The 18,533-nt window shown below is 45.1% G+C and overlaps 1 protein-coding gene across 4 annotated transcripts in view; it reads right to left on the bottom strand.

The window, feature by feature from the left end:
• Positions 1-404: 404 nt before the first annotated feature.
• The window catches only part of AMOTL1 (angiomotin like 1), a 118,329-nt gene continuing 100,200 nt past the window's right edge, over positions 405-18,533 (bottom strand). For all 4 annotated transcript variants that reach the window (XM_058184902.1, XM_058184901.1, XM_058184903.1 and 1 more), the window contains 5 exons: positions 14,430-14,620; positions 13,054-13,179; positions 11,681-11,907; positions 6,718-6,990; positions 405-3,888 (listed from right to left, as the gene is read on the bottom strand). In XM_058184902.1, coding sequence (XP_058040885.1) covers positions 3,779-3,888; positions 6,718-6,990; positions 11,681-11,907; positions 13,054-13,179; positions 14,430-14,620 — 927 coding nt within the window. In that variant the 3' untranslated portion in view covers positions 405-3,778. The remainder of the gene's footprint in view (positions 3,889-6,717; positions 6,991-11,680; positions 11,908-13,053; positions 13,180-14,429; positions 14,621-18,533) is intronic.

Here is an 18,533-nt window from a genome sequence, read left to right as displayed (position 1 = left end):
TGGAGTGTCTTATACTCCGAAAAATAAGGTATATGTTGTTGAGCAAGGAGATAGTTGGTTAACAAAGTAATCCCTTGATCCCACAAACTCAAGGTTTATCCTAAACTTGGAAAATTCATGCTTGGGTAGTCAGTGGTTCAGCAAGTTGTGGGAATTCTTCTATTATCATAAAATGTGCTCTAGAGTGGACCATTAAAGTCCACTTTGAGCAGAACACATTGAGTTTGTGGGTGGGCACAGATCAAGGGAACACAACAATTATGGTACGCTAACCAAGATTTAGGGTTTAGCATTTTTTGGAACAGGATGCTTTCCACAAGCACTAATTTGCCAATCTTTTGAGTTCTGTAGTAGGGCGTCCAAAGGTGACATGGTAGTTTACATCAAAGAAATGATTCAAGAACCGCGGTTGTATACATTTATTATATACAATATTAAGGCACAAATTTAAGCAGCCGAGAACAGGAAAAAATTCTTTGGCTGGCCAGAGTCACCCATATTTGTTATGGAAAATGAGACGCTATGTATATATACAAAACACATTCAAGCTGTACAATGCTCCGCAGTAGCCAATCTGCACAACAGAAACGCAATGGGGGGAAAAATTGACATTATCTTACAATCTGTTTGCCTGGAATATAACTACATAATGCTATATAAATGTCAGGCAGGATAACACCATAGCAGCACAGCGATCAGGTATTGAGCAAGCTAGAAAACATTGGTTTACAAGTATAGCAGCCACTCTACAAATGCAATACTATAGATAAATTATGCTCTAAATACAGGAGTCTCCAAACTTGGCAACTTTAAGGCTGGAGGACTTCAATTCCCAGAATTCCCCCAGCAAAACTGGCTGGGGAATTCTGGGAGTTGAAGTCCGCCAGGCTTAAAGTTGCCAAGGTTATAGACCCCTGCTCTGATAGGATGGACTGGAATGGGGGTGAACTTCCATCAGCTTGAGGATCACACCAGACTGGTTAAGGGGAAAGGGGGCAGGGATATTAAAGATTTGCAACTTGCCTAGAAAATCTAGCCAACCTTTCCCCCCCCCTCCACCCCACCCCAATGCAAAAAAAAAAAAAAAGACCCCTAGATTTTGGCCCCACCCTACTTTGCTTAGACTCTGGGGCCCTCATATTTTGGCATCTAAAAAAATCTACAGTCACATTATTATTATTATTATTATTATTATTATTATTATTATTTGCATGCAGCCAGATTAACAAGATTTTAATGTCCTGGTTTCTTTTTGGCTTGGGTAAGCCGCCTGCAGTTTGCATACACAAAAAGACTGGGAACAATTCGCCCTTTGTTTGCAAGTGGAATCTTGGATGTAAAATGTACCGTCAGGAAGTTATAAATAGAAGGCCTGGTCTTTAATGAAATGTGGCAAGGTATGTACATTGAAGTGTACATACATATAAATATATAAAGAAGCAGCTTTTAGACCTTAATTTCCTTCTAGGTTGCCATGTTTTGCGCGTCAGGAACAGCGCTGAGCAAGCAACGCTACATAGAATCCTGGTATACATCTATGCCTTACAGTCTGTGGAGAGAAATTTGAGTTAAGACCACAGACAGTCAGAATTCAAGACCCGCTATTTATGCTAAAACATAACTGGGCCTCGATACAGTGCTGCATTTTGGGCTTCTTGCCACAGAGAACAAGGGCCTCCCTGTCCTGGATTTAAAACATGTCCGTAACAAGAGGCAGTAAGACCGTCTCTCTGGTCCATAGAGGAAGGGAAAGAGGAAAAGAAAATTTGCATGACCTTGCTATCTACAGATACTCTGGGAAGTAGCATATCTACTGCAGAGGTGTCAAACATAAGACTCGGGGGCCGGATCTGGCCCATGGGGTGTTTAGATCTGACCCGCGGGGCCATCCTGGAAACAGTGAAGGATTGGCCCGCGATGCCCCCTGCCAATGAAAACAGAGCTCGGGAGGACCATGTGCAGCCGTCCAAAGCTCCATTTTTGCTGGCAGAGGGTTGCAGGAGGCTGTCCCAGCCGAAAATGGAGCTGGCAGAGCACTCAGGCCACCACAGGTGCCCCTGAAATGAGTAACATGGCCACGCCCCCCCCCCCAGCCACACACACCCCAGGACCCCCTCCCCCTCGAGGTCAAACACAATCCTGATGCGGCCCTTGATGAAATTGAGTTTGACACGCCTGATCTACTACTACAAGCCTTGGGAGACATTTTTTTTCCACCTAACATCTGATGAAGAGGCAAATTTATGAGTCAGAGCAAAACCAGAACACTGCTACGTGGACTAAGGACTTTTAGCGAGGTACACAGGCATACACTACACAACAAGAGGGGAATACAAAAAACAGCTGCACATTTGGCCCCATCCGGAAGGGACCACCGTGTTAACTACTTCCTACATTATATTAGGACTCTTTCAACATTCCGGCTTATAGCAGACACTCAAATATACCTTATTTAGCACCAGGTCATAAATAGATCTACTGGCAAGTCAGCAAAGCTGATCCTAAAATGGGCTATCTTCAGGAGTGGGATTCAGCCGGTTCGGGAGAACTGGTAGCTCTGACGATCAGCTGAGAGTGAATTGGTTTGCTCTGACAATCAGCTGGGCCTGCCTCCCCGCCCCTGTGCTATACCGACCTATATTCTCTTTGTTTGAAGCCCAGCTGATAGGCGTGGCAGAGCGGATTGCCACGCCTCAGCTGTTTTACTCAGCGGGGCTGCAGTAGAAGGTAAGTTTTAGAGCTGTTTTCAAACATACTGTGCGTGCGCGGAGCGCGTTTGACGCATGTGCACTCAGCAAACCGATTGTTACACCGGTTGAAACCCGGTGGCTATCTTTACACATGACTGTTTGGACGCATGACCTCTGGACAGAGACCGGTCTCCATCAGGAATTTTGCTATGAATCCAAAGAATTAATCTCATTCGATGCTTCTGGGATTATTAACTTTAGGGCTAAATGAACTGGGCTCTGACACAGCCCGAATAAATTAAATTTGAAGGAGTTGGAGAGTTTCAGCTGATTTGTTCACTGATTGCTTAGTTTCATAATGCAGATGATCTTATGGAATAAGATCACAGCAAGTCATGGCTCTCATGCATTGAGCACCTGGATGTCAACTCATTTCCCCACTGTTGTCAACAGCATTCAGGGACTTCTGTAGACCGAGACAGCTATAAAGAGATCATGGAAAGAATTTAGGATTAACTTGTCTAAACTTTGTTCTACCAGAGATCTACATCGGCGTGTTTGACATACAGTAGAAGCAAACCCAGATGGTGGAGGGATCAAAAAAGGAAAAGCAGGAAGAAGATAGCAGCTAAAAGAACGATATTTGGAAGTCCTGCTCCCTCACCCAAGAATTGCAAATACAATTCAAAAGAATTCCATGTGGGCAAAATGCCACCCAATGATGTTACTGGTTAGGTGGTTGGAGAACAGTTCCTGACACATCAAACACATCCTCCATAGAGACGTCCTCTGATTCCTATAACGTCTTGCCTTTCCCCACCCCACCCCAAATCCACAGCATGGTTAACTGCACATAGCAGACATCCCAAATGTCCTATCACCAACATTCTGAGTCTCCTGCTCTCTTCAACTCTCAGATTCACCTGGAGTTTTCTTCTAGGTTCGAACTTTCTTGGTCCAGTTTTGCGATGTCCTCCAGAGTTTTTAATTCAAGCACAGCAACGAAAACAACACACACACACCCGCCTCTCTCTCTCTCTCCAGGGTGTAGAGGTGCTTTCCCCCAAAGCAGCAAAAGCTCCATGGCTTCAAATAAGGACTTCCATCATATCTGGATCTGGAAATTCAGGCTTGTGAAGCAGATGGCTAACTCTACTTCTGCTGCTGTCCAGGAGCTTCCCACAGCTGGAAGAGTTTTCTAGGGGGGGGGGGAAATGTAGAAAATAGGTCAGGTCTTAGGGTCAAATTGCATGTTTAATATAGAAGCCAACAGTGGTGGGATTCAAATAATTTAACAGCAGGTTCTCTGCCCTGATGACCAAATGGGTGGGCGTGGCTCGGTGGTCATGTGATCGAGTGGGCGTGACCAACTCAACGTCACTCAAGTCGATGGGCACTTTGCCTTAGCTGTTACAAAGTAATAAGGGTTAACCAGAGAGGCAGTTTCTGTAAGCAGGACAATAAAGATTAGGCTAGAAACAACACCAGAATGTTTCCTTTCTGCCTTCCTTACAGGATTAGCCCTGTAAAGTGGAAAAAAGCAAAATAAGATTTCTTCCAACAACCGGTTCTACAAACTGCTTAGAAAATTAACAACCGGTTCTCCCGAATAGGTGCAAACTGGCTGAATCCCACCACTGGAAGCCAATCTACACAAGTGACTTTTTTCCCCCCTGCTTTGGGACACGTCTCGCACACACAATTTGCATGATGTTTTTTCCAGGCTGCCACTGCATTGGGTAATTATTTTTGTGGCCTGCTTTTAAAACCGTACTTTCAGACAATGGCGATCCTAGCCGTTACTAAATAAAACGTGCCAGAAACTTGTAGGATTTGTAAAGAATAGAATAGAATAGAATAGAATAGAATAGAATAGAATAGAATAGAATAGAATAGAATAGAATAGAATAGAATTTTTTATTGGCCAAGTGTGATGGGACACACAAGGAATTTGACTTGGTGTCTATGCTCTCAGTGTACATAAAAGAAAATATATCTTCATCAAGAATTCTAAGGTACAACACTTAATGATAGTCATGGGGTACAAATAAACTCTTGGTACAAGTGGCTTCCATTTCAACGATGTGCAAAGGAATAGAAAAAAAAACACGCTCCTAGGAGTGCCACAGGGAATGAAAGCACAGAGTTCCCTTTAGCTCATAAGGCCAGTAAAAGATTAATCATTCTAAAAATAAAAGCTGAGAGTTTTCCAGGAGGAAAATTGTCAATGGATAGAAAATAGATCATTTCTGAATCTGTACACCTTTCAATGAGTTTGCATTTTGTTCACTTACTTAAAATATTTATAAGCAACTTTTCAGTTTATCTACAGCTGAATTTTACTTCGACAGGTAGTCTTCAACTTATGGCCGGTCGCTTAGCGACCTTTCAAATTTACAACAGGAAACCTCTCCCCCCCCAAAGGTACTTACGACCCAGATTTGAAGTTCCAACAGCTAGCATCCCTCTCGGAACATGTTTGTATTTTCAGTGCTCAGCAATCAGCCTGCATTTATGGCTGTTTGCAATGTCCTGTAGTCACATGACCGCAATTAGGGCATGTATTGATGAAAACCACATTTACTGTCAATTTCTGGCAAAAAAAACAATGGCTATTGCGAACAATAGGTTCACTTACCGATGGTGGATTTGCTTAATCTCCATTATTATTATTATTATTTATTTATTATTTTATTAAATTTTTATACCGCCCTTCTCCCGAAGGACTCAGGGCGGTGTACAGCCGAAATAAAATACAGAGTATATACAATTAAAAGAAATTAAAATAAACTATTACTAAATGGCCGAAAATTAAAAAATTTAAAAATTTAAAATATTATTAAAACTCCAATTTAAAAACCACTATTTATGCCAGTCCCGCTTGAATAAATAAATATGTTTTTAGCTCACGACGAAAGGTCCGAAGATCAGGCACTTGACGTAAGCCAGGGGGGAGTTCGTTCCAGAGCGTCGGTGCTCCCACAGAGAAGGCCCTATTCCTGGGGGCCGCCAGCCGACATTGTTTGGCGGACGGCACCCTGAGAAGGCCCTCTCTGTGGGAGCGTACGGGTCGATGGGAGGCATAAGGTACCAGCAGGCGGTCTCGTAAGTACCCGGGTCCTAAGCCATGGACCGCTTTAAAGGTGGTAACCAGGATCTTGAAGCGCAACCGAAAGACTACAGGAAGCCAGTGCAGACTACGGAGCAGTGGTGTTACATGGGAGCCACGAGCGGCTCCCATTACCACTCGCGCAGCTGCATTCTGGACTAACTGCAGCCTCCGGGTGCACCTCAAGGGCAGCCCCATGTAGAGAGCATTGCAATAATCCAGCCGGGACGTAACCAGAGCGTGAGTGACTGTGCATAAGGCATCCCGGTCAAGGAAGGGACGCAACTGGCAAACCAAGCGAACTTGGTAAAAGGCCCTCCTGGTGACGGCCGCCAGATGTTCATCAAAGGACAGCCGACCATCCAGGAGGACGCCCAAGTTGCGAACCACCTCCTTTGGGGCCACTAACTCGCCCCCAACAGTCAGCTGCGGGAGCCACAGCCACTCCGTCTTGGAGAGATTGAGCTTGAGTCTGTTTCTCCCCATCCAGACCCGTACGGCTTCCAGGCACCGGGACAGCACTTCGACCTCTTCGTTGGGGTGGTCCGGGGTGGAAAAGTACAGCTGAGTATCATCAGCGTACAGATGATAACTCACCCCGAAACCACTGATGACCTCACCCAGCGGCTTCATATAGATGTTGAACAGGGTAGGCGAGAGAATCGACCCCTGAGGTACCCCACAAGTGAGGCTACCCTCCATGGTAATTGGCTAATGAAAAAGGTCATAAAATCGGATCGGTGGTTTAGTGATAAACCACTAAATGATTGACATGACTTACAGCTGTAATTAAAGTTACAAATTGAAGCCTCCTTGCATTTCACTTTCCCTGGGAGCAGACTCTGAATTCTACAAAATTGCAAGTTTACAGATTCTGCCAGTCACGTTCTCGGATTCAATGCAATTGCAACTACTCACCCGGTTTCTCCCCAGCATTTTTGCCTGCGATGTGCCTCAGGGCTGGACTGCTGCCAGAACAGTGACTCAGTTTCCCTCTACCCGGAAAAGAAGCCGCAGTGGGCCAGAAAAGCTCTGTGCCTTTGTCTGTTTGAGTGCTGTTGTCTTTGCTGCCCATCTTAGCATGGCAGATGGTGACTGGCCATGAAGACATTGTAGAGGACAAAGAAGGAGTTGGAAGGGTCAACGAAGGGATGGATGACTGTTCAGAGGTGTCTTTCCCTAACAGCAAACCTTCAAGAAAATAACAACATGGACACCAAGATATTTTTCATTATATTTCCGCCATGGCTTCCTCCAAGAGCACACAGGTTGAATTTTGCAACGTCTGTTGCAAAGAAACTACATTCTGTACAGAATGGTCACAACAAGCAAACAAAACTCTTCAGCTAAAATTCCTGGGGAGTCTTGATCAATAATAAGCAACATTACAAACAAGAGTGACGACAGAAGCCAGGATCTAGTCTGCCATAGAAGCGTAACTGTTTAAACCTGGATTCCCGGCTTGCCTCTACTGTCACAAACTTGAATTTGCAGTGTAGGTTTTAGCTGGCTTCCCGATCCTGGCTTTTTACTAGAGTGGTAAGCCAGGATAGAAATATATTGTTACGCTTCCTATAGATGACACTTGGCTGGTTATTCTAACTAAAATCCATTGAAAAAGGAACAAAATGGGAGTTAAATGTCTGTGAAGATTCTCAGTCATCCAGTTCATGGTTGTCCCAAAGGTACTTTTTTTTTCAAAGAGGCAACTGGACTTTCTGGTTTTTCTTTGAAGACGTTTCGCTTCTCATCCAAGAAGCTTCTTCAGCATTTTTTTATTATTATAAAATACAAAATACAAAAGTAAATAGAAGAGCAGTGAGGGGGGGAGGGGAAAGGGGAAAGTGAAGTGAAGAAAGATGGGGGGAGGAGAGAGAAAAAGAAGCATTTGACGCTTCGATTCCTACCATGGAAGACTGATTGCAGAAGTTGATGGAGTTGGCTGAAATGGGAAAACTGACTACTCTGATTAAAGAGAAGAACATAAATACTTTGGCTTCCACCTGGAGACCGCTTCTGAACTTTGTGCTTGATGTGGAAAAGACTGAAACTCTGACCTTGGGTTTTACAGAGGAGACTGATAGATCTGCCAGTATATCCATGAACTGGAATAGAGATAGCAACAGGTCAGCCAATGAGGACTGTTTGGAAACTGAAACATAGTATTTGTTTGTATGGGGCCATAAGAGAGAGTTTGGAGCCTGGGCATGGCTTAGACTTGCTGAACTGTATATAACTGTGATGGGGAACCTATGGCATGGGTGCCCAAAGTGGCAAGCGAAGCCACGTTGCCTGGCACGCGCGGCCTTGCCTCTTTGTCCTCTGGGTTTCTGGCGCACATGCACGCACGACAATCAGCTGTGCTTTGGGCGTATGGCAGTGCCAAAAACCGGTAAGCGCATGCACGCCGGCCAGCTGATTGCGCGCCAGAACCCAGAAGTTCAGCTTTTCCAGAGCGCAATCTCTTCACCCACACATGGCAGTGCCAAAACCCGGCCTGCGCATATGCGCTGGCCAACTGATCGTCAGGCGCATATGCACGCTAGAAACCAGAAGTTCAGCTTTTCCAGAGCATGGCCCCAACGAGTGTGCATGCGATGTTTCCACAAGACGAGTGCTGAAAAGGTTCGCCATCTCTGTTCTATTGAATGATAAAGAAGTTTTGCTTGATTTAAACCAGGGGTCTCCAACCTTGGTCCCTTTAAGATTTGTGGACTTCAACTTCCAGAGTTGAAGTCCACAAGTCTTAAAGGGACCAAGGTTGGAGACCCCTGATTTAAACTAAACAAGTTATATGGACCTACCTACTGCAGTTGACAAAAGACAATGCAGAAAACTGGCATATAAGAGTTGGTTTGGCCTCTGTACAATATATTAGCCTCTGTATTTCTCTACTCTGTAATGACTTGCTTCCATGAACATTGCTTCTGTGTTCCTCATATTGTATGATGATTTCTGCTGTATCGTATTATTGTATATAAATAAGTTTCTTATATAATTTGAATCCTGCTGAATTATCTGATTGTGTGTGCTGCAACAAACTCTGACAAGATCTTTATAGAAATGACTTGTTCATTTCTATAAAGTTATTATGGAAAAGCAAAAAAGCTGTGATTTGATGTTAATGCCCTTTTTTACTGTAACAGAGAGAGTCGGAAGTCCAAGGAGCTTCTAGGATGAGAAGCGAAACATCTTCAAAGAAAAAAAAACCCAGAAAGTCCAGTTGCCTCTTGAAAAAAATGCACCTTTGGGACAAAATAGGAGTTATTTCACAGCACCAACCTACACACTCGATCATTACTAATAGTCATACTTCTCAATGTTTTTAATCTGTTTTATGCAAATTCCTATAAACAACGGTAAACAAATACAATAAGTAGCATATAGGTTGCCCATCATCCATTACTGTCTTTGTTAAAATATGTTTCTCACAACCCATCCCGGTTAAATATGCTGAGGTTTCTGAAAGTTGCTGGCTCCTTCTAAAAGGAATGGCTGGGAAGGAGCCAGATCGTCTTTTCCGACCACATTATCCTCATGGCAGTGATGCAAAATTGGCTGACGTGATGTGACAGGGCTGAAGGTTCACAAACATTTTGGCTGCTCTGGGAACAAAGCTAGCAGAATGCTTCCAGCAGCAATTTATGAAGAAGGGAAAACTGCCCACATGGCAGAAGTAAGTAAAATCCTAGGGAAGTATTAGCTTTCTAGCGAGAGCTGAAAAGAAGTTCCAAAAAGTTAGTTCAAATATAACTAGACCTAAGGCTTAAAGAAATGTGCAGACAACAGAGTCCAAAAGCTAAATAAAATTGGAATCATGTGCTTTGTAGCAGTGAGTGGTGAAATCCAATTTTTTTTACTACCAGTTCTGTGGGTGTGGCTTGGTGGGCATGGCTAGGTGGGCATGGCAGGGGAAGGATACTGCAAAATCCCCATTCCCACCCCACTCCTGGGGGAAGGATATTGCAAAATCTCCATTCCCACCCCACTCTGGGGCCAGCCAGAGGTGGCATTTGCTGGTTCTCCGAACTACTCAAAATTTCTGCTACCGGTTCTCCAGAACCTGTCAGAACCTGCTGGATTTCACCCCCGTTTTGTAGGCTATGTTATCATCTTAGCACGTTGTGTGAAAAAGGCCATTGTATTAAGCCGTAATAAGATGTGGTTGGGCCCTTGGCGCTCTCTGAGCTTGGTTGTTTTCTTGCAGATGTTTCTTTATCCAACTAGGTAACATCTTCAGTGCTAGGACTGCCTAGCGCTGAAGATGTTACCTAGTTGGGTAATGAAACTTCTGCAAGAAAAGATGGAAGCTCAGAGAGCAACAAGGACGCCACAGTTCAATCCTGAGATACAAATATTCTCTTCTTTTGGTATATATTATGGATTATTTGCTCAAACATACCATGTATGACCTCTGGACTTCAACTCCCAGAATTCCTGAGCCAGCCATGTTGGCCCGGGAATTCTGGGAGTTGAAGTCCACAGGTTGTAAAGTTGCCATAGTTGCTATGCCTGGTTTAGCATGTATGGTTTAGCATGGATACCCCCCAAGCCATACTTTACAGACACACAGCCTTACAACTGTCATGGGGTGTACCTGGTTCTTCTATTTAAACCTTTATAATTTATAAACCTTTATAATTTTGTATATTACTTTGTTGAAAGTAATGAACCAATAGTGATGCAGTAAATCTCTGGCTACCATACAATACTGAAGCAGGCTATCTGGCAAATAAAATATCCTATTTCAATATCCCTTTCTCTATTGTCTTGTTTACCACTGATTGGTCTTTAAAATAGGTTACCAAATTTCTTAAAAGCAATGCTTCATAAAACGGTCGCCTAAATAAATTAAGAGATGTTTTCATCAACAACATAAAAACAGAATTGGGAAAAACAGCAAGCCATCCCAAATGAGCATGGAGCTACATTATATGGGTGAAGTACAAACTTTACCTTCCTTTTTAAGACAGTGTTTCCCAAGCTCAGCCCCTTTAAAATTTATGGACTTCAACTCCCAGAACACTCCAGCCAGCAAATCTGGCTGGGGAATTCTGGGAGGATTTTTTTTTTTTTTGAATTTATATCCCGCCCTTCTCCGAAGACTCAGGGCGGCTTACACTGTGTTAAGCAATAGTCTTCATCCATTTGTATATTATATACAAAGTCAACTTTTATTGCCCCCAACAATCTGGGTCCTCATTTTACCTACCTTATAAAGGATGGAAGGCTGAGTCAACCTTGGGCCTGGTGAGACTTGAACTTGCAGTAATTGCAAGCAGCTGTGTTAATAACAGACAGACTTAGTCTGCTGAGCCACCAGAGGCCCCTAAGATGTGAAGTCCACACATCTTAAAGTTGATGAGGTTGAGATGGAGAACATTAGTAGGCAGTGGTGGGCCGCTGCCGGTTCAGACCGGTTCTGACAATCAGCTGGCCCCGCCCACCCGCCCGCCCCTAACCTGTCATTTATTTCCTGCTTTCTAGCTCATCTCAACTGCATGGCACAGATTATTTCCCACCCCCTCTCGCTGTTCTGCTTACCACTGATGACTTGGAAGGTAAGCAGCTGAGCTTCAAAATGCTCCGTTTTCAGCTTTGCGCAGAAGCGCCTTAGGCGCAAGTGCACGCAAGGCCCGCACTCACTGAACCAGTTATGAAACTGGTTGCAGCCCACCAGTCTTTGCCAGGTCCACGTTTACAAACCAACTATTGGTTTGAATGATAAAGATACGTTGCTTGATTTGAACTAAACAAGGTCTATGGACCTAGCCACTGCAGTTGACAAAAGACAATAGAGCGTTGAGCATATTGTCTGAACAAAACTGGCCCATTCAACAATTGTTGCTGCGTATCACACATGAACTGAACTGAAGCTCACCAATGCTTTCTTTCCAAGACTTCTCTTCTTTCTTCTCCTCAACGCCCTGAGTGTGGTTAAGGGAGGTCTGACGGGAGTGTGTTCCTGTAGCCGCGGCTATCGATGGCACCGACTGAGCGGGCCGCAAACTTGCAGAATCTCCTTTGCTGGTCTCTTTCCTGGATCGCTGCTGAAGGACCTTGATCATGGCATCTTTCTCGATGATTTTTGCGTACAGATTCTTTATTCTAGCAATAGTAATAATAATAATTTTATTACGCTGGTAAATGCGGAGTTAATAATATTATTGACGTAAGACTTAAAAGAGGTCACTTGGCCCCAGCTAGAGAGGGGTAGGTACGGTATTTGGACCAAAACACCTTTCTCAGTCAATGTTCAAATGTTGCATCCTTCTGATCCCAGCTAGGGTTTCCTTTAATCCTTAGCTGATAACTTATCATTAATATAAGAAAAGCCTGGAGGGGAGGTCTTTGCTTGGTGCCCCCCCAAATGTAAGAGATGATGCTTAGGATCTCCCAGATAGAGACCGTTCATTAAGTACGGTAAGCAAGGGTGGGCTGCTGGGGGTTTGCAGGGATTCGGGAGAACCTCTAGCTAAGATTCTGTGCAGTTCGGAGAAGCCTCAAATCCCACTCCTGGCTGGCCCCGCCCACCCTGCCCCTCCCAGGAGTCCCCACGTCGCCCGTTTTGGATGCAGGTGAGTGCAGGGCGCATGGGGAGGCTTGGGGAGAGTGAAAAACAGGCCTACCAGAAGTTCGGGAAGGCTGGAAACGGGCCCGTTTCCGACCTTCAGAGCTTGGGGAAGCCATTTTCGCCCTCCCGGAGGCTTGAGTAGAGCCTCCGGAGCCAGGGGAGCACAAAAACACCCCCTGCCGGTTGTGGTGGAGGAGACCGACTAGGCCACGCCCCCCCATGGCCACAGCCACCCAGCAGTTGGGCAGAAAATCCCTTGCTAAAATTTTTGAAGCCCACCCCTGACAGTAAGCCCTGCCCACCAGTAACCACAAGAGGACATTTAGTCAAAGTATAGACAGTGGACCCCTTTCTAATGCCCTTGGCAACCAACCAGTTTCCTAACATGAATGCAGCATGTTCAGGATCTGGTTCCCAAGTGGTTTAGGGCAGGGGTCTCCAACCTTGGTCCCTTTAAGACTTGTGGACTTGAACTCCCAGAGTTCCTCAGCCAGCTTTGCTGGCTGAGGGACTCTGGGAATTGAAGTCCACAAGTCTTAAAGGGACCAAGGTTGGAGACCCCTGGTTTAGGGCCTTATATACCAAAAAAGCTGAACATTCTTATTAAGCACAGCAAGGAGCCTCAGCGCTGCGTCTCTTCATTCCAATCCCACGGCAGCTATTTCACAGCTGTTCCTTACGTGTATTCCATGTCCTGACACTTCTGGTTGTTTTGCATCTTCTCCTGTTCTTCCTGCCATATGCGGATTTCCAGGGAACTCTCACTGTAGCTGCCACTGCGGGAGTGGTTGGTGGACAAAGTATCTCTGGCAATAGGAAAAAACAAACACAAAGCTTTCAACTGACCCGATCAAAATACAGGAGCTTCCTTTCATCTGATCCAATGATCTGCTTCTCTGTCCGGGAAATTCCTAGGCGCAGCAGCTTTCTTGTCTCTCAAAATGGAATTATCTTTCATACTTCTGTGGGGTTCTTTTGCTAAAGAGACCACAGGCCACGCCTAGCTGCCTCGGGATGCTCAGTGGGTGCTTACTCATTAAAAGTTAGGACTTCCTCTGTCACTGGCATCCGTGAGGGGGGGTGGGAAATCCAATGCCCAGGTGTGTCATGACATCCTAATGGCCTCCACCTATTACCAAAGAGTAGATGGAAGGAAGGAAGGAGAAAGGGGAGGGGAGGGGAGGGGAAGAGAAGAGGAGATGGGAAGGAAGGGAGGGAGGGAGGGAGGGAGGAAGGAGAAAGGAGAGGGAGGGGAGGGAAGAGGACACGGGAAGGAAGGAAGGAGAAAGGGGTGTGAAGGAAGGGAGGGAGGGAGAGGGACGTAAGGAAGGGAGGAGGAGGAAGAAGGAAGGAAGGAGAAAGGAAAGGGAGGGAGAGGGAAGGAAGGGAGGAGAAAGGGAGGAGAGGGAAGAAAGGAGAAAGGGTGTGGGGAGGAGGAGACAGAAGGAAGGAGGAGGGAGGAAGGAAGGAAGGAAGGAGGGAAGGAGAGAGGAGAGGGAAGAAAGGAGAAAGGGAGAGGAGAAGGAAGGAAGGAAGGAAGGAAGGAAGGAAGGAAGGAAGGAAGGAAGGAAGAAGGGAAGGAAAAAAGGAGGGAAGGAAGGAAGGAGAAAGGAAGGGGGGGGGGGGAGGGGAAGGAAGGAGAAAGGGGAGAAGAGAGGAGAGGGGAAGAAAGGAGAAAGGAAGTGGGGAGGGGAGGGAAGAGGAGACAGAAGGAAGGGAGGGAGGGAGGGAGGAAGGAAGAAGAAAGGAGAGGGGAAGGAAAGAGGAGAGGAGAGGGGAAGAAAGGGAGGGGGAGGGGAGAGGAGAGCAGAAGGAAGGAAGGAAGGAAGGAAGGAAGGAAGGAAAGGGATATGTGCACTTACAAAATCTCTATAATCACATGAGACAGCTAAATCTTTCAATGTTTCACAAGAGGTCTATGGTGAGCTTTAAAAAAGACCTCAAAAGCTCACAAGTTTCACCCAACATCCATGGAAGACTGAAAAGCCTATCATTCAACCCTCTCTATAAATGTGGTTAAATAAATGAATGAATGAATGAAATCAACACATCCTACTTTTCTGTGGCAGCTGTGGCTGCAGCGTTCATGGCGAAGTGCCGGATGGTGCTCTCTTCGAGGTACTTCTGCTCCCACTTGGTCATGTCGGCTTCTAAAGCCAGGATCCTCTCGTCCTTCTCCCGCACTAGCTCCATTAAGGCTGGGACGTTGTACTCAGGCACAGGGGCTGCTTGGTAATTCCCTTGTTTCTGAAATAAAGGAAAATGCCCTCAAAATAAGTATCAGATTAAAAAATATCAATTAGTTTTTGAGTGAAGTTAGGAATTATTATGTATTAGCTTAAGAAAGAAGGGAATTGATAGTGTGATGGTGTGAAATGGAATATGTTTTATGTTATATTTTAGATTATGTTTGTTAGTTACAATACCCTGTATTCTGTTCTGGGAAGTCTCGGGGAAGGAGGCGGGAAGGAAGACTATAAATTGATTGGTTGCCATTGTACAGGAATAATGGTAGAATTAAACAAGTTGGAATGGTGTAATGTCGGGACTGCTCGGCAAACACTCCCGAAGGAAAGGGTAAGGAAAGAGGAGTAAAGAAGGAAGAAAGTAGGTAGGTAGGTGGGTAGGGAGGAAAGAAGGAGGAGAAGAAAGGATAGGAGGAGGAAGAAGGAGAAGATAGAGGGTTAGAAAGGATGGTAGTGAGAAGTGGGAAAGAGGAGGGGAAGTAGGAAAGCGAGGAGAAGGTGGTGGGGGAAGTTTAAGAAGGATGAGAAGGGAAGAAAGGACTAAAGGGGGGAGTGGCAGTCGAGCAGCCCTGACTGAGTATAATTTGAGTATAGGACTGATTGTTGGATAAGTGATTGTATTGTACACTGGTCAAATTGTGGGAATTATTATGGAAAAATAAAAAAAATTTGCAAAAAAAAAAAAAAAAAGAAAATGCCCTTAAACCATTTTTAGTATAAACTTAACTGGTAAGGAATCTGAGGGACCGTCTCTTGCCGGTCACACCCACCTGACCCAATAGAGCGGGGAGGCAAGGAATGTTGTGGGTCCCGTTTCCTAAGGAGATACATCTGGCGGGACCCAGAAGAAGGGCCTTCTCTGTGGTGGCTCCCTCTCTCTGGAACATCAGCCTTTCAGAAATTAGACTGGCCCCCACTCTGATACTCTTCCAGAAGGCCCTGGAGACGTGGTTCTGCCAGCGGGCCTGGGGAACCCAGAGGGGGATGGGGCCCATTAAATGGCTGATTTGAGGGTGTGTTGTCGCCAATAATGTTTTTTTAAAATGTTTTTTTTTACAATGTGTTTTTATTGTCTGTAAGCCGCCTACAGTCGCCGTGAGCGAGTAGGCGGCTATATACATTTTCTAAAATAAATAAATATATAAAAGTAGCTCACGAAGCCATCCGGTCTGGCTTTGTGTCTCTCACTAAAAACAACCAAGGGTCTGTCGCTGAGGGACTTACACATTTATGGATATATTGTGCAGTTCAGTTTAGTTTCCATATCTCTATATGACACCCAAGCTGTATCTATTTCAGCAGATACATGAGTGGTGTATGGTGTAAATGCACCATGTAAGCTACAACAAAAGAGGGGGGGAGGGAATTAAGGTTTATTTAAGCAACAGATAACAATATTAAGCAACAACCACGTCCTCCAGGGAAGCCGAGAGCAGCTAGGAGTTTTGATGAAGCAGAAGACACACTACAGAGCAGCTATTTCTCTTTCCCTCTTGTGATGGCTGCCTGCCTTCCCTTCAGGGCAGAGTTTCCTCTTGAGAGATTGGAAACTCAAGATATTTCACCAACTGACAAGTCTTCAGTCCGTCGAAAGCTCTAAGATTCTCCAAGTTTCCCAAATTCGGCAGCTTGAAGAGGTGTGGACTTCTAATTCCCATCATTCAGCCATAATCAGTATGCACCAGGAGGGTCAACACAATCAGAAAATTAAAAGATATGCACGATACAACATTCAGATGTTCACAATGACAGACATATATTACACACATATAGTAGATTTTTTTCAAAACTCAATATAGGTAAAGGTAAAGGTTCCCCTTGCACATACATGCTAGTCGTTCATGACCCTAGGGGGCGGTGCTCATCTCCGTTTCAAAGCCGAAGAGCCAGCGCTGTCCGAAGACGTCTCCGTGGTCATGTGGCCGGCATGACTCAATGCCAAAGGCGCACGGAACGCTGTTACCTTCCCACCAAAGGTGGTCCCTATTTTTTCTACTTGCATTTTTACGTGCTTTCGAAACTACTAGGTTGGCAGAAGCTGGGACAAGTAACAGGAGCTCACCCCGTTACACAGCAGCACTAGGGATTCGAACCGCTGAGCTGCTGACCTTTCGATCTACAAGCTCAACATCCTAGCCCCTGAGCCACCGTGTCCCTTAAAACTCAATATACTTCACTGAATTATAATGGCAGTTTTCCAGCCAATTATACTAGGAAAAGAAAACAGAGTTACATATAACCTGAAAAACAGCCTGCATGGAAGTATTTCTGGTTTTTGGAACGAAGCCCGCCACAGTACATAAATAGTAGTTCAACAGCGGTCTCAATATTGGCTTCCTACAGCGAAAGGTTTCCATTATTGCACAGTCTTTCCAGATCCCAACATATTAATAGCCTTTGACAGAATATGGCAAACTCTACATCCTCAGCACGGCCGACCTTGAATCTGAAGCAACCAAGTGAAGGAGACAAAAGATTGTCATTAGACCTGGAGCCTGTTGGGCCTGGAGGAAGAGAAACAGGCAGAAGCTCCATTCTGATGAGACCAAGGGGGTACAGGAGCACGGACCCTCTAGTTCCAGGGATCTACCAATGACTGGATGGAATGATGCTTCCCAACACAGAAATCGGGTACAAGCTATTTTTTCTGCCCCTGGAATTTAGAATCAAGTAACAGCTGGGACTAAGAAGACTTCTACACAGATTTGTCTGATGCCCTAACTGTGCCTTTTCTGGAATAAAGGAGGCCTTACTGGAGTTGTCTCTGAGTCATGTAGACTTATGGGAGACTTTACTACAGGGGTGTCAAACTCGATTTCATTGAGGGCCGCATTAGGGTTGTGTTTGACCTTGGAGGGTTGGGGTGGGCGTTGGCCAGGGTGGGCGTGGCCAGCTTGACGTCACTTGTGTCAGGATGCCTGTGTTGGCTTGAGTGCTCTACCAGCGAAAACAGGCTTCCGAGCTCTGTTTTTGGCTGCAAAAGCCTCCTGCAACCCTCTGCCAGCGAAAACAGAGCTCGGGAGGGCCGCGCACAGCCCTCCTGAGCTCCGTTTTCACTGGCACAGGTACTGCGGGCTGGTCCTTTGCTGTTTCTAGGGCTGCCCCGGAGGCCGGATCTAAGCACCCCGCGGGCTGGATCCGGCCCCTGGGCCTTGAGTTTGACACCCCTGCTTTACTATCTTGGTAAAACATTGATTATTTGATTGATTGATTGAAAGCGATTTACACGGAACTGCTCTTGAAGATGACTCTGAAGTTACAATTGGTCCAGAATGCAACAATGCAAGTGATTATGGGCATGCCTGGCATCTAATACTGTACCTACATAAGCTTCCCTGGTTATTATAAATTTCTGGGTACAAGTCAAGGTGCTGATGTCATTTACAGTATAAGGCCTAGATAGTTATGACTCCATCTACGTCCCATATTAGCTGTCTGCCAAGATTGGAGACTGGAGCTCAACCAATTTCATTGTACATATGTTGTGAGCTGACAATAAAGGTTTGAAGTTCTAGCAAGGTTGGCATGCTTCAGGTGCCTTAATTAAACAATGTCACCTTCCGGTCAACCCAGGAACTTGTCTCTGGAACACGTCTGAACAGCCCTGATCTTGGAGGCCTTCAAGAAAGCACTGAAAATCTGGCTTATTCCACAAGCACCAGACTCAAATGTTTGGAATATACACTGGGTTGAATGTAAGGAAACTGTGGTGGATTTTTTTTTTCTCCTTCTGAAATGGAATTTTGTTCTAACTGTTATGCTCTTATACAGAGAATATAGAGATGTGTAGCAATGGGCAGTTGTAAAAATTGTAATAATGAATGTATTGTATCTTATGATTCTTAATGAATGTATCTTTTCTTTCATGTACTTTGAGAGCTTATGCAGCAAGACAAATTCCTTGTGTGTCCAAT

The sequence above is a fragment of the Ahaetulla prasina genome, chromosome 5 (assembly GCF_028640845.1).
Source record: "Ahaetulla prasina isolate Xishuangbanna chromosome 5, ASM2864084v1, whole genome shotgun sequence".
Taxonomy (NCBI): domain Eukaryota; kingdom Metazoa; phylum Chordata; class Lepidosauria; order Squamata; family Colubridae; genus Ahaetulla; species Ahaetulla prasina.
This window is presented reverse-complemented; position numbering and strand designations above follow the sequence as displayed.